Raw genomic sequence first — 16,875 nt, 5'->3', positions numbered from 1 at the left:
TAGGGTCAATTTAATAGTGTAACACCTCACTATCTAATACGTGACTAATTCTTCCTCGGTTTCCCCTATGTTGTCCATTTTACAAAGATTTAAATAAATTATCACAAAATTTAGATGTGGCAATAAGTGTGAACTTTTTTGAGCCGTTTTCTGACTTAAGGCCATCGTGTTTGACGAGCCCGCGACACAACTGAAGCTTTGTCCACCTTGCTTATTTTTATGTAAATTAGTCTTCAAGAAAATTAAAGGAAAATTTTCTTTAAACGAAATAATTAAACAGTTTAGTGTAAGCACATAGCTAAAAAAAAGTGTTTTCAGCATATTTCTGCTGATCAGCAGTTCCTAGCAAAAAATGCTAGGAAATGACATTACTTCGCTAATGTCGTTTTGAGGTTAGAAAAATTCAGGTTAAAATACATAATCCTCTCGTTCAGTTATAACCTTCCCGATTTGAGAGCTTTCTCCGATTGAGGTATTTCCTATACCGATTCGTAGGTATATCCGAGAAAACTTACCTTAAAAAAATCCCGTTGGAAGTTTGAACGTTTAAACGGACGAGTTACACTAAAGTGAGCAAGTTCATGAAATGGACATTTATCTTAACAAAATTGTGATTAAAACGTTCCGCCATCCTGAAATTGCACAAAACTCCATAAAAATTCACTTTTTGCAGTAAACGTTTGCACACTGTTGTTGACATTGTTGACGATTGAAGTGTCAAGAATACCGAAATTCGAAATGACAGAACAATAAGCGCTAAAGCGGCGAATACGAGAACTTGCAGTTTAGGCTTCCGGTAGATTTTCGAATAGGTTTGGCTTGGCTTTGGAATGGTTTTGTCTCTTCAAAAGGTTTGAACGGAGCCGTTTCCAGCTCAATTGGAATTGGTCAACATTGGCTCCGTTCAGTAATAACCTTTCGAAAAGACAAAGCCGCTCCAAAGCCAAGCCAAACCTATTCGAAAATCTACCGCAAGTCTAAGGTGCAAGTTCGTATACCCGCCACTTTAGTGCTGATTGTTCTGCCATTTCGAATTTTGATATTCTTAACATTTCATCAACAATGTCAGCAACAGTGTGCAAACTTTTGCTGCAAAAAGTGAATTTTTGTGTAGTTTTATGGAATTTCAAGATGGTAGAACGTCATACAGTAGAGTCTCGCTATAGGCCATCGCTCTATAGTCCACAATTTATCGACCGTTGATTTCAAAACACTGATTTTAAGTTAGGTTATGTTTTTAGTATGCGACATGCATAATTATTTTAATATTTTTGGCAAACTTTATTAAGTAGTTGTGATATTTGTGATCCACAATGAAGAGAGCAAGGACAAGTACCACAATCGCAAAGAAAGTGGAAGCCGTCGAGCAATTTCAATACTAAAAATCGTTGATAATTTTAAAAAATTACATGGACTATAGTCCGACCCAAGTGTCAAATTTGAAACCAAATATGGACTATAGCGAGACTCTACCCCGTCAAATCATTGCTCTACCTGCCGATTTTACTCGGAGGTTTTTTTGAATTTTAACGGTATATTCTAGTACATTCAGAGAAAATCTGCAGATTCTCGGCAGAATTTCTCCCTAGAAAATCTGCATAACCTCCATTACTTCACAAAAATATTGTTGATTTATGAAGAAACTGTAGAAGTTATAAAGAAAATTGTATGCTCTGCTTAACAAGCATTACCGAGTACACATTTTAGATAAGTAAAAAAACTGCGAGCAAAAATACTAATTTCTTAAAAATCGCCAATCGAATGATACAAAAACATGAAATTTTGGTCGACACTCTGTTTAAAGTTTTCACTTCACTTTTCTCTACTTGTAACACGGCGTCGCAGAATTCTTTATTTTATATAAACACCGTGATATCACTAAGAATAACTCTATAGAATTTTGCAAACTTCAGTGAAAAATTTTTCCATCTCTTTTCTGACACATCTTGTCTGGAAAGTCTGGAATGTAGAAAAAATCTACAGAATATCTACAGAAATTCATCTAGAGATTCGTCAGAAAATCTGCCGAAATATTCTGACGAATTTTGTCCCAAGCCCAAATAAATTTCGTAAGAATATCTACAGAATTTATCTGCAGATATTCTGTAGAGGTGTAGATTTTCTCTACAGAAATCTTAAAGATATCTGCAGATATTATTTGACGGGACTGTAATTGCAATTTCATTCAAAGAAATGTCCTTTTGATGAACTTTCTCACTTTTTCGTGTAACTTGTCCGTTTAAACGTTCGAACTTCGAACGGGATTTTAGGTAAGTTCTCTCTGATATACCTTGGAATCGGTAATGGAAAATCCTCAACCGGAGGGAGCTCTCAAATCGGGAAGGTTACTGAACGAGAAGATTTGCTACTCGCTGAGTTCACACATTTTTACAGTCAAGAACTTCGAAATTCGTACAGAAAGTACTTCAGCAACCTCTTGCGAAGTTATCAAGAAGTAAAGATTTCATTTTTAGGCTTTTCAAATTGATCTTCGAATTTGTCAAACTATACTTATAATGGGAAGATTGCTCGTACTCCGAATTCTTTATATGAAGAATATTTATTTATAGTCAAACAAATCTACATTCAAAATGAATTTAAGAAAAAGCCACGATGTTTTTTAAAAATTGTCCATAATTCCTGAGGTAGAATGTTTTTGGTGTAGAACGATAGCCCCTTCTCTTTCTTCTGAAGTTTCCGTTTCCAGAAATATCAATTTACTTAACCTCTTTAAGTTCAAAATGTTTCAAAATGAAATAGAAAGTCTGGAAGAATATCTATGTTAGCCAAGACACACTCAGGGAGATTATAGCAAATCACAGAGAAACTTTATCTAAGAAACAAACCACTACGGAAGACTGTAGCGCAACGAAGTGAATGATGAGGCTGGTTGTGCAAGAATAAATTTTAATTCAATTTATAAAATATTAATTGGTGAATGCGGGAAACTGGAGTAAGGAAATTCAGTATAAAGAAGGTAGGACTGGAAAATGGAACGAAAGTTGCTAGGGGTTTCCAACAAAATTTCCCGAGACTTATCGATGCTATTTAAAAAGAATATATATGAATTTTACCACACCTTTTCGTAAACCTAACAAATATACCATGTAATTTTAATAGAGTAAAAAATATTTATAAAAAAATATTTGCTAAATAAAGTCACGAATCATAAACCATGTATCATGAATTTAAATCAGTCAGTTAAATCATTAACTGAATGCTAGGTCGGTCAGGTGCATCACATGTAACGCAGATGTTGAAATATTCAATACAAAATTGCTATAAATTTTCATAATAAAAATTCTCACCAAAATTCATTGACTACAGAAAATAAACGTATGAACTGAGTAAATTAATTGAAATGCCTCTATTAAAACGGTAAACAAATATTTTCGAATAACACTTAAATATATTGTGCTATAAAAATATATCTAATTTATAGCACATATAAATCAAATGGCTGTCTTGTGTTCTCTAATTAACTTCAAGTATATTGTTCAATAGATTCATAGAGAATGTTTATTGAACAATAACTAATTGAATTAATTTTGTTGCACTAAGAATTTATCCTGTAAATATACTTTAATTTTAAATACATTTATACGTTTATCCGAACCGAAAATTAAACTATTTACTGTCTTTCAAGAAGTTAGAACTTGAAAGTCTCCTCTATGGGTTAGTTCCTGAGATAGAAGCACTCTGTTGACTGTTATAACCCACAAGTGTGTCTCGGCTAATATAGAAGGTCCGGCAGATTTTTTATTTAATTCCAAAATCATTCACTTCGACACCGAAAATGATTTACTTAAAACAATTTTAAATAAAAACCTCTTCAGATACTATTTTATTTGCCGAAAGATATACAATAATAAGCAGATGTGATAACCTATTAAGGATTTTTATTTCGAAATAGATATCTCGAATCAAAATATCCTTCTTCAAATAAACCTTTAGGATTGTCTAAACAGGAAAATTTCGATTCGAAAGCTCAATTTAGAAACAAAATTCCCCCACTGAGCTTTATCCCAGTGCATTTTTGCCTATCTTTCTGCGCAGAAAGTCTCCCTTTTCGAAAACATAATTTACTTATGTTCGAATTTTTCGAACATTGTGATTATTTACTGATTACACAGCTCTCTCCGATATCCGGCACTCCGATATCCGGCTGACAGCTGCCAAACACTGACGGTTGATGAATTCAATTTTTTTTACTAAATACAGCTTTTCTAGACCGAATTAAAATATTATTTTCACTTTATCAAAGCCTTTGATACTCAATTGTAATACAAAATGAAACACAAGCGCACCATCGAAGAAAATTCTGTTGCTTTTCGGCAGAAAATTAATTACACCGGGCAAAATAGAAAAACCGTTAACCAAATTCAAAAACCCAAATGCCATTTTGTCCCCCCGTCAGCCGGATATTGGAGAGATTTGAGTATTTTTTAATGTTGATTATTGTTAAATATATATGTAATCTATTATATCTGAGAAAAAGGAGCCTGAAGTATATGTGATACACCAGGAATTCACGGTTTTGTAATATAAAGCCGAAATGAACTTGAAATTAAAAAAAAAATAATACCACACTGTCTATTTTAGCCAGGGCACACTTGTTTCAGTGAATAATACAATTCAGAGTTCAGTCAATAATGTAATTATTTACTTAAATCAAGGGCCTCTCGACATTTCATTTTTCCATACGTTTTTGCATAGAAGCACTGAAGACTATTTGCAAGTTTTTTCCTAAAGAGAATTAACTTATCAGTCTGAGATACTTCGAAATTGTGCATTAAAAACTATCTAAAAAAAAAAACATATTTCATAATGCTCGCCGAAATAATACAAGAATTATGAGGAAATTTGTTTAAGTCGCGGTGCAATATCTGCAAAATTTTTACAAGGAAAAGAGAAAACTATCTTCACTTTTTATTAGGCTTGATGGGCGCTTTTCTATTACAGAGAAGAGGAACTTCCTTACTAGAGTGATTGAAATTAGGAGCGTTACAAAATAAAATAGAAAGACTACCATAATTTGAATATTAGTCAGGACACACTTGGGGAATTTAAAACAGAGAGTGAAGAAAATTTATCTCAGGAACAAACCACTAGGGAAATTTCCCGAGACTCACTGGAGCATTGCACATGGGGGCAATTGGGGCATGGGGTCATTTCGGAATTCCTTCTTGAAATGATTTAAATTACCAATTTGAATTATTAAGCGATTGTGGGAGTGAGACCGGAATTCGGTAGCTTTGGAGCTAGAGCCGGGACCGAAATATTACTCGGATTCGAGAGAAATTCAGGCGACAAACTTTTTGAAAACTAACGATTTTTTATTCATCTGCAAACGCATATTAAGTTTACAAACTCTTATGGTAAATTTCATGAAAAACCCTTAATAATGCAAAATCACATCATAACTAAGACAAAACATGGCAAATTTAAGCATATTTGCTGCCCGTATTAAATAGTAGTCCGATCTTAAAAAGAGCCGAATTAGCGAGAGTTTACTGTAAGTATTCCAAGGAGTGATTTTAAACCTCACCGTGGTGTCACATATAAGATTAATATTAATATTAAGAAAAGCCGAAGAGAGAGGCCTATAGTATGCAAAATTTCAAATGGAATATCACATGTGTTAGAAAGAGTACACTCTAGTGGAGTAATACGATGAGTAAGATATTACTGCTCGTATTAATTATTTTCTGAATGGTATTACAGGCAATTCGAATTTTTCTCAATGCACAGTGGGCACAGTGGAGTGCATTTCAAAATCTCCCCATATAAACGACACCTTAGAGACCAAACGGCATGAGATATATATTGATTCGTGTCTTCTGTAATCCTTAATAACCTTGTTAAAATCGCATTTCCATAAAACTTTTATACATGTGTCATAATGGAATATTTTGAGTATAGCTTGTTATTAAATATAAAATAAAATGACAATTTTTATAAAATGGTATCAGTCATAAAACCTATTAAATCCATCTACTTAGTGCGCAAAAATAGCCATTTCAGCTGTTCCCATAAAAAAAAGTCTCATAATTTTCCTCTCGATGAAATGAAGTTAATTTTTTTTAGCACTTCCATGTGATTTCCACCCTTCACACTGGATTATCCATATCTGTGTGAAAGTCATGAGGATGAAAAATGTATTTGATATGATCAAAAATACGAGGCTATTGATCAGCCCTATAAAACGCAGATGGAATTTAAAGTGTGGGGGCTAGTGCGATTGGACAGTGGCGGGAAAATGTTTTTATGATCATCAATTTTCCATTCACATCCTCTCGTTCCGAGAGTTCATGTGCACCAGAGGAAAAAAAATACTGGCGGATGAATAGTGGAGAGAAGAGATTTATTGTTGAGAATTGAACGCATTTTTGTGGGATATTTTTTTTTGTTTGGTATAAAATTGTTAACTTCGGCTCTATGCTGTTTCATGCTTTCCAGATGGAATATTCCATCAAATGTTTATACCCCGTACACAATAAAAAAAACTCACATTTATGTTGTGCCATATTTGCCACTTAAAAATCAACAACTAAATATTTTTCATAAATATAAAACATATAGCGCAAAGTGTTTATTTATTTGTTATATTCACTCTAAAAAAAAAGTTTTTCGCACAGTTAATTGTTATTAACCATTAAAAATTTCAACATATTTTTATTTTATTGAGAAATCAAACGATATATTTCATTTTCATTTATAGTTATAATTTTGAAAGATTTATTCCTTGTACCAACTTCAATTTGTAAATTGGTAAATACTGGACCTGAACTTTAACTCCGCCGGGGATTTAGGCGATTTACCAAATGTGAATTCTGTCCAACAGGATTTATATCCCATATTTGTGTGCTTTTGAAACAACTAAAAAAAAATCACTCCATCTCCCTCTCCAGGATCACCTCGAAAATTCCCCATTGGAAAATACATTTTTCTGACCATCGATTAACAGCATAGATTGATGGTATTGTGGCCACTTCACATTTTGGCCATTTTCACTCCCAACAATAAAAAATCTGCTGATGCACAAAAAAATGATGAATTTATGATTTTCACGGAATTTTTTAACCACTCCATGGTAGATTTAATTCAACGCTGACAAGAGGGAAAATTGTGTGAAGAGGTATAAAAAAAAGTCGAGAAAAAATTGCAAATTACTCGATTTGACAGAATCCGTCACAGAAATGGGTTGAATTTATACTTAATTTACAAAGCATGGATCGAAGTAGAATTTCGTCTTGGTAAATCTCCCCTAGTGGTTCGTTTCTGAGATAAAATCTCCCTCATGACTGCTGTAATCCCTCAAGTGCGTCCTGGCTAAAATAGCACTCTGATAGATTTCTTATTTAATTACAAAATCAATTAAATTTGTTGACACTTCAACTCATTCAAAACCTGCTCCAAATGGAAATTTTTCGCTACTCCAAATGGAAACGTCATTATTTTCATGATAAATACAGTACTAAATTATTATATTTATATATTTTCTATACCACAGTTTCATTATTTAGTTAATTTTGCTCCAAATAAAGCGAAAATCCATTCATATTCACAAATTTTAATTTGTTAATTCCTCAGAAAAATTAAAAGTGTACCTTTTCACCATCGAATTTTCCATCGATCGACCATGTTTTCCAATGAAAAACACAATGAGGTGACTGTTGTTTATTCGTTTTGTTTAACATTTGTATCACATTTCTGGCTAATTTTAGTTAAATTTAGTGCTAATCTTTATTGTTAACGATACGTGAAATAATTACCTATTTCGTGAATAAAAAGGGTTTTTGTGAAGTGTCTGCAAATGCTTCAATAGGAAACCCCGGAAATATGATTTTTTTAGAGAGATTTTCATATTGTTTTAGATAGGAAAGGAGAAAAGACCAGGAATAAGAACAAATCCTGCGCTCAAGAGCAACTCAACAAGGTTTTGGAAGCCTTTCGTTGCGGTTTCACTTACACTGTTTGTCTCCAATTAGAAACTTTCCCTTGTCTCCATTTGGATTAATATGTTTCCAATAGAAGAATTTTACGCTCGCGTATTTTTCTTGTATTTAAGAAGTTTTCAAATTATATCTAAAGAATTTTCACTAAACAGCAACATTCTAGAAGAGTCAAGGAACAAATTTATGTAATTCTCTTCAGAAAAAATATGAACTTAATGTATTGAATCTTCTGTCAAAGTGAAAGCGTCTGGAAATGGTTTTGAATTAGGATATTTACCCTATACAAAAATGTATGGAAAAATGAATGTCGAGAGGCCCTTGTTAGTGGTTTAAAATCACCCATTGAAATACATCAACTCTTGTTAGGGCTTTCAGCTCAAGCACCAAAGCTGTCGAATTCCGGTCCCACACCCATATTCGCTTAATAATTCAAATTAGTAATTTAAATAATTTCAAGAAGGAATTTCGAAATGCACCCTACTGTGCTATGCACCGGTGAGTCTCGGGAAATCTCCTCTAGTGGTTTGTTCCTGAGATAAATTTCTCCAACGTCTGCTATAACTAAATTACAAGTAATTTTCGAGAAAACCTAAAAAAAACATGGTTTTGAAGAAGGTCACCAAACCGGAAGTTATATCTCTTACAAATTGCTCTCTAGTCCGATAACAATTTTTAAAAAGGTGTTATATATAGGGCAAACTCGGACATCACCGAACACGACGTAACACCGAACACTGCGATTTTTAATTAGATATTAGATTTCAGAGGACGAAACCTGTAGAATTCATAGATATCATAGCGTGTATACGATAAATTTTGGCCATTGAAAAATAGTTCTCACATGTTAACCACAGTAAGGGAATGTGGTCTGCCATTGAATGCGGCAGCCTTTGAACATTTATATTTTCTCTTATTTCCCAAAGCAAAAATCTTATTTTATTAATCGAAGTTGATAGAAAATAGTTTTATTGACTATAGTTTAAAGAATAGGGTTTTTGCTTAGGAAAATAAGGGAAAAATTGAAATATTCAAAGGCTGCCGCATTCAAAGGTAGGCCACTTTCCGTTATATGTGAAAAGAACCGGTGGCAACCAAAATCCCGAAAGCTAAAATCCCGAAAGCCAAAATCCTGAAAAGGATGAAATTATATGCAGGATAATGTGTAGAATAATTTCCTAAGACACAGAAGATTTCCCTTTGCCTCCAGCAAAAACGGGTACAATCATGGGAGTAGCTATGACACTTTTAAGAATTCGGGTGGCTTTCGGGATTTTGGCTTTAGGGATTTTGGTGTTCGGGATTTTGGCTTTCGGGATTTTGGCGTTCAGGATTTTGACCGGGGCCCCAAAATCCCGAACGCCAAAATCCCGAAAGCCAAAATCCCGAATGGGCCAAAATCCCGAAAGTTACCCGAATTCTTAAAAGTGTCATAGCTACTCCCATGATTTTACCCTCATTCTGTAAACCCGCAATCTGCAGTGTTTGTCGATCCTATGGGGAGCTGCCTGAGTTTTGTAAAGGTCATCAAACTACTCCTCCTCTTGATTTTATGGACTAAGCTCCAATGTATTCCCATCTTTTTTTCCAAAATCACGCACGAAAAGATTGAGTTGCTTCTCAAAAAGCTCTAGCATTTCTTTTTTCATCCTTTTGCCCTGAATTCCGGGCTTTCGTCTACTTCCTCCTGGCTTCTGTGCAATAGTCTTCAGTTCCTTGAAGTGAATTATAATCTTCCGGTCGATGGATTCTCAAGATATTTGTCAACTTTAAATCTTCGCATGCTCTCAATGTTTTTGTAATTAATCAGTCAAAAATCAATATTTTTAAGAAAAATTTCACCAAAAGGAAGCTTATTAAATTCTCTTCAAAGCAGTTTAGAATAAAATCAGTGATCAATGCTACCCCATGTTTGGTGGTGCCCCAGTTTTCCCTACTGCTCTCTCTTTGAGTGCGATCGCTAAAATAAAATTAAAATGTACACTGAGAGAAATCCGAAAAAGTTAAAATAACATTCCGGAAATGTTAATTTTACCCTGCAATATTGATCCAAAATCGGTATAAATATTACCCTTTTTAGGTGTATTAGGAGTTTAAGTTACCCTTTTTCATCTTAATTTTACCCTTAAAAAGGTGTAAATTTAACATTAAAAAATGTTGATATATTTTTACACCTAAAAAGTGTACAAGTTATGAGGAAAAAAAGTTAATCGCACACTCTTTTTTTCTCAGTGTAAGAAAATATCTGGAAGATTTCTTCAAGTTACGTGATGATGTTAGCACAAAATTCTGCAATGGATAGGTAACCCCATCTTCTCTTGTCTTAGTTGTTATCACACAACATAATTATTTATCATATTGGTTTCCTTTTTTAATTAAATTTTTCTTAATTAAACTCTTTTCTTCTTATATGAAATGCTTAGCTTTTTATATAAACTAAGACACATTTGGGGATTATAACAGTCAATGGGGAGGTTTTAGCTCAGGGACGAATCACTGGAGGAGATTTTTTCAGACTCTTCATCGAAAAGGAAGTCAATTACAGGTATATCAATAATCTTTCCGTACAAAAGTAGATCTTGAAAAATTCGAAAATCTTTTTGTAGATTCAAAAAAAACTTTTTTACTTCTTAATACTTTCGCAAGGTGGCGAAAGTTACGTCCTGTTCGAATTTCGAAGTGTTCAAGTGTCAAAATGTGATGGTCTTCAATCTTCACATTGTTGTGAGGAAAAAAACAGAACAACGACGTTTACTGTTCTTGTCCCATTATTTAATTACTCCATAATCACTGAGTAACTCTTTTGTCAGCTTTCTAGTGTGATTTTTGATCAATTTTTCCCACCTTGTTCGAAAATTTAGTATGAAAATTCGAAATTGAATTTGAATTCTTCGAACATCAACGGCTTTTTGTGCAAATAGAGTTCCATTTACCTTTTATCCAAGACACTATTGGAGAATCAAAATCAACTTCTGTTTGGGCTCAATATCAATCAATTTGTATATATGGTTTTCTCTTCATATGTCGAGCAATAGCAAAAAGTGCACACAGTGAATCTTTTGTGAATGAAAACCTTTTAACTTGTGATTCCTTTTTGTATACTAGAAATTCACAGACATCCTTGTAAGCCCCAGACTTGCCGACTGCCAAACCCGGCGGGCATTTGACCATTTGACATCCTTTGATGTCACCTTATCATCCATGGAGATGGCCTACCCCTGTGTGTTATGATGGGACAACATCATGGCATGACCACTTTCCTCCCTCTTGCACGCATACGCGATTAGGGTTTGACACCCCTGGACTTTAGCGACGATCGCTAATAGAGCGAGAGTATTAATTAAGAGACGGACGAGAGAGAGAGTTAGTTAGTGACTAGACTCGGATGAGTAAGGACGTGCTGCGTGCAGACCAGAGGGAGGATCTGGTTGAAAGAGGGGAACGGGTGGTAGGTTTAAATCTCGTCCCTGACCCCCTTTCTAATATTTCTAAGATCCTAATAATTCCTTTTGGTACGCGGGTAGAATTCTGACGGAAAGAAGTTTACATAAAGTCAGAAGTGGGATCAGAATTCCACGGAATTGTCCTGAAAGTCTAGAGGAATTAAGAAATTAATTTCTGAAAGAAATTAGTGTGTTGAAAAAGGGATGTGGTTCCAAGAAATCCCTTGTGAGTGAAAAGTGACTGTGCGAAAATTGCAAAGTCATCATGGTCGCCATTTTAGCGAGCGAAAACCATGCAGCGCTGAGAAAAATAAATGTGCGTGTGTGAGTGAAGTGCGAAGTCGAGAAGGAGCATTCCTCAGCGAGAGAGGAAGAAAACGACGCTCACAGTCACTACATCGTGCGAAGCGACAGGAGAGAGAGTGCAACACACACAGCCAGCAGCGAGTGGGAAAGGCAACAGCTCAACGCGGCGGCTCCAACAGCTAAGTGTTCTCTCCCAGAATGTTCTCGAAGTTTTTGTCTCTCTGTCCATAGCTCTCCTTGCGCTCACTCAGTCAATTGAAGGAATCTTTCTCATGCTTGATTTTGAATTTTTTTAAGTAAATTAAACAGAAAGATTCATAGAAATATGCTTAATTGTTGGTAATTGACAACATTTTTAGCTTTTGTTGAGTAAATTCGCTCATAGTCTCATGGCATTCCCTGGATGAAAAGTGAAAATGGTTTCTCCATTTGTGTGAAAGATGGGCCCATGAATGTGTGTGTGAAAAGGGAAGGAAGTGCCATGAGAAAAAGAGAGCTTTTTCAGAATAAAAGAGAGCGAAATGTTAAAATAAAAACTTGAAAAGCACGGTTTTTACAAGAAATGACAAAGTTAAGCGCTGATTGAGCAATAAAATATATCATTTTTGCATTTGATGTAGAGAAAGCCGTGGAAAAGCTATTTTCTTTCAGAAGAAACAGCAATCGATGACAGCCTCATGGTGTTCCGGGGGCCTGTCAGCAGCAAAAGCCTCATGGTGTTCCGGGGGCTCATCTAATTTTCCAGAGGGTAAATCTCTGAATCTCATGGGCAAATGAAATGAAGCCTCGGAATGGCGGAGTTGAAATTTTGCCTTTGGGAGTTTTTGGGCTTATTCAGTTGTGTTGGTGGTAAGTAGATGCATACACACACACTTGAATAGAGCTTCTCTCTCTAGAATGTCTAAAGGGGGGAACAAATCCTGCTCTTGGTTCAGAGAGAGGGAGAGTGGGAAAGAGATATTCGAAAGCACAGAGAGAGCGGTATACTGCATTGCATTCCTTTGTCTTAATTGCGCAGTTGCAAAAGATACTTCTCAGAGATTAGAATTAATTGTGATTTTGGGCAAAAATTAAAAGAAAAGTGATTTAATCTGCTAGTATTTTATAACGTATTCCTTGTTAGTGATTTTTATTATCCTGAGAGATCAGTCAAGTAAGTTTTTAACCAGTCATTTGGTTAGTTTTTGAGTGATTTCATCACTGTGAATTCCGACCATGTGCAAAATTTTCCCGTTTTCTGAGACAAGATGGCTTCTTCCAGGAAATTATTTGGAATAAAATTCACAAGAAGCACTGGAGGAAGTTTGTTAAAAATTCGAAGTTCTTTGGCCAAGGAGGCTTCCACAAGTTGAATTGAGAGGGATTGCGCACACAAGGTTGGTTAATGGTTGTGAAAATTTCCAAATATTCTCTCAGGAAGATATGAAAATTAAATTGAATTTCTAACGATTAATTCAGTTAGTTTCTCTAAAATTATAACCAGTAGTATGTATTTAATTGAATATAAAATGCTAATGCTCTGCAAAGGGGCGTGTTAAAGCACTAGAAAGTTTTCATAAGTTAATAGGGGACTTTTATACTTAATTTCCCTAAAAGGTGCAATCATGGTGAGGCCTAGGGGAGGAAATTCAAATGACCAGTCCACTCCGGGGTCCTCTAGAAGTGCGGACAGCACTGCAGGACCATCTCATGCTCTGACTAAAAGCGAATTGGAGTCTTTTGTCCCAGAGTTCAACCCAAAGAAAAATCCTTATGTCACTGTGGGTGATTGGTTGTCCGATGTGGATTCGGTGGGTGAAATTTACGCCTGGGACACTCGCAAACGTATGATGTATGCATCCATGCAATTGGGCGGTCCAGCTAAGACATGGTACCAAAATAATAAAGCAAAGTTGACTGATTGGGAGGTTTTCAAACAGCAGATCGTGCTCTATTTCCCATCCGTCTTGGTACGTTCAGAGTTGCAAAGGAAATTGATAAACTTGAAAAAGAAGCCGGACCAATCCATGGAGGAGTACTTTCACGAGGCCATGACAATTGCAAGCCAGCTCAAACTTGAGGATGATATCGTGAAAGAGCACTTGATACAAGGTTTGCCGTATTTTTCCTGGCGTGTGGCTCTAACGAGTGATATTTCCCTAGACATGCCCCAGTTTCTACAAAAGATGATACAGATTGAGAAGGTAGATAGGGCACAGGGAACTCAGAGAAAGCCGAAGAAGAATTTCCGTCGGTTCCAGGGAAACAATGCCAAGAAAGAATCCAAGTCTGATTATCCATCTGATTTTAAGAAGGAGGAAATGGTTCCGAAGCAGGAGTCTACAGTCAGGAAGAGAGCTCGCTCAAGAGATTCTGTGGAGGAGAGTGAGCCTGTCAGGAAACGAGCCTGTTTCGTCTGTAAATCAGAGGAGCACTTGGCGAAATCTTGTCCGAAGAAGAAGGATTTTCACGTAGGGGTGGTGCAGCGCCACACCACCCTCCAAAAAAAAAAAGCAGGTGCCTTTGAAGGATGTTGAGGTTGATGGTAAGAAGTTGAAGGCGTTCATCGACCTCGGAAGTAGCTGCAGCATTGTTCCCAAATCCGTCGCAGAAGAAATGAGTTTCACCATGGAGCCTGATAGTTTGATCATGAAGGGGTTTGGGGGCAGTCTCAGTAAGTCGCTAGGGAAAATCCGGAAGGTAGTCAAAGTTGATGAATTTGAAAATGAGATTGAGTTGCACGTGGTTCCCGATGATGTCTTGAAGTACAAAGTTATGATAGGGAGTGACTTTTTCGACAAACAGGGAGTTAAGGTTCTCCTAGATCAAGAAGGGTACCATATTTTCACTGTTCCAGAAGATGACGATGAGCGAGTCCTGAAGGTTGAATCTGAGTCTCAGTCACTGATTGAAAGTCAACTGAAAATTGATCAAGAGGCAACAGTGGAAGATCGGCAAAGGCTAGTGTCTTTATTGAACAAGTATCGAATGTGTTTGGCATCTGATATTTCAGAATTGGGTCACACTACCTTGGAGACTATGAAGATTGTCCTCAAAGATGACAAGGTGATTCGACGTGTACCCTACCGCATTCCACAGGGAAGAGAAGACATCTTGGACGAAATCATCCGTGATCTTTAAAATATGGAATCATCGAGAAGTCCATTTCTGAATTTGCAAGTCCAGTCATACTTGTTCCCAAGAAGGAAGGTGAATATAGGATGTGTGTGGACTACCGAATGTTAAATGAGATTGTCCAAAGAGAATATTTCCCTGCACCAAATATTGAAGAGGAAATTGGGAAGCTCCATGGGTGTAGCATATTTACGAGTCTTGACTTAATGAATGGCTATCACCAAATCGAAGTTGAGAAGTCTTCCAGACAATTCACGGCATTTGTCACACCAAATGGACATTATCAGTATCGGAGGGTTCCCTTTGGCTTGGCCAATTCACCAGCAGTCTTCATGAGACTCATGAGTAAGGTTATGGAGCCAATCAAACAAAAAGGAATCACATTCTTTATGGATGATGTTTTGATCGCGACTCCTGATATTGACAGTAATCTGAAGATTTTGGAGGAGTTTCTAATGAGACTTAAAGAGACCGGTTTGACCTTAAAAGTGGATAAATGTCAATTTATTCAGAAGCAGATCAATTATCTGGGTCACCAACTAGATGCCAACGGAGTTTCTCCTGGAGATGCAAAGACGACAGCGATTGAGGAGTTTGCGACTCCAGAGACTGCCACAGGAGTCAGGAAATTCTTGGGTCTGACAGGATATTTTAGGAAATTCGTTCCAAAGTATGGCGAGATTGCTAGGCCACTGACAGCTTTGTTAAAGAAGAATGTACCTTTCATCTGGGGTACTGAGGAAGATGATGCGTTTAAGATGCTAAAAGCAGCCTTGATTTGTCGACCAGTTCTGGTTATCTTTAATCCTGCTCTAGAACACGAGGTCCACACCGACGCAAGTAGTTTTGGTGTTGCTGGAATACTCATTCAGGTGGACTCAAAGGGAAGGCAGCAGCCCGTTATATATTTCAGCAAGGCAACTGAGGGTGCAGAGCAGCATTACTCGAGTCACGAATTGGAAACTCTTGCTGTGGTTAGGAGTCTCCAGAAATTCAGATATTATCTTCTGAATAAGCATTTCACAATCTATACGGATTGTCGAGCTTTGGCCACAACAAAGAGTCAACAAGAATTGAATCATCGTGTGGCAAGATGGTGATTGGCAATTCAAGAGTTCTCGTTTGACATACGATACCGGAAGAGTTCGCAGATGACACACGTTGATGGTTTAAGCCGCAGTTTCATCAGAAGGGCAAGAGAGATGAACATCGTTGAAGTAATGTCATTGAGTTTGAATAACCCAGACTGGGTGGCGGCATTGCAGTGTGAAGATTCACATCTCTTGCGCGTGAGGAAAATCCTAGATGGAGCTCTGGTGAATGAAAAGGATGAGAAATACATTTTACAGAACTACAAGATCACTGATGGTCGTATCTACTTCAAAACAGCAAAAGGATGGAAGTTTGTTGTGCCACATGGAGCGAGATACGCTGTTGTTCATGGATTCCACGATGAAATGGGCCATCCGAGTGCGGATAAAACTTTGGAGCTCGTGGCAGAAAGTTACTGGTTTCCAAGTATGAGGCAGTTTGTATCTCGATACATCAGGAGTTGTACTTCTTGTGCGATGGGGAAACGCGGTGTGGATGAAACGAGACACCAAGTTCATTGCGTGCCGAAAACACCAGTACCATATCACACTATCCACGTAGACCATTGTGGACCCTTTCCTCGTAGCAAGAAAAGAAATGAATACATTGTGGGGGTGATTGACTCATTCACAAGGTTCATTGTGCTACGTGCGGTTCGTTCTGCTGATGCGAAAGGGGTGATAAAAGTCTTAGAAGAAGTGGCACAATATTTTGGTATGCCAAATACCTTGATTTCCGATCGTGGTAGTGCATTTACGTCCAAGCAATTCAAGGAATTTTGCAGTGAGCATAATGTACATCAGTCCCTAACGTCAGTTCGTTCTCCTCGAGCCAACGGCCAAATTGAGAGGTATTTCCGGTTTGTTGGGGAAGCATTGAAGTGTTATTGTTCGGAGGATGATCAGAGGAATTGGGACGAGTACTTGCCACAAGTACAGTGGGCTCTGAATTCAATGCGTAATCGA

The 16,875-nt window shown here is 36.7% G+C and overlaps 1 protein-coding gene across 1 annotated transcript; it reads left to right on the top strand.

Annotated features, from left to right (window-relative positions):
* The first annotated feature begins 13,040 nt into the window (after window positions 1-13,040).
* LOC129805209 (uncharacterized) lies at window positions 13,041-14,824 on the top strand. Its single transcript, XM_055852979.1, has 3 exons — window positions 13,041-13,080; window positions 13,301-14,154; window positions 14,201-14,824. Exons 2-3 carry the CDS (start codon window positions 13,309-13,311, stop codon window positions 14,822-14,824), a joined length of 1,470 nt encoding a protein of 489 aa, XP_055708954.1. The 5' UTR covers window positions 13,041-13,080; window positions 13,301-13,308.
* Window positions 14,825-16,875: the final 2,051 nt, after the last annotated feature.

The sequence above is a fragment of the Phlebotomus papatasi genome, chromosome 3, assembly GCF_024763615.1.
Source record: "Phlebotomus papatasi isolate M1 chromosome 3, Ppap_2.1, whole genome shotgun sequence".
NCBI lineage: Eukaryota > Metazoa > Arthropoda > Insecta > Diptera > Psychodidae > Phlebotomus > Phlebotomus papatasi.
Note: the sequence above shows the minus strand (reverse complement) of the source record. Positions and strands in the feature narration are given on the sequence as shown.

What these genes read in the sequence shown, in the direction of transcription:
- LOC129805209 (XM_055852979.1), top strand. Translation starts at nt 13,309, where the DNA reads ATGGTGAGGCCTAGGGGAGGAAATTCAAATGACCAGTCCACTCCGGGG. An exon ending in CGAAGAAGAAGGATTTTCAC is followed by an intron (nt 14,155 to 14,200) that starts GTAGGGGTGGTG and finishes AAAAAAAAGCAG; the next exon opens with GTGCCTTTGAAGGATGTTGA.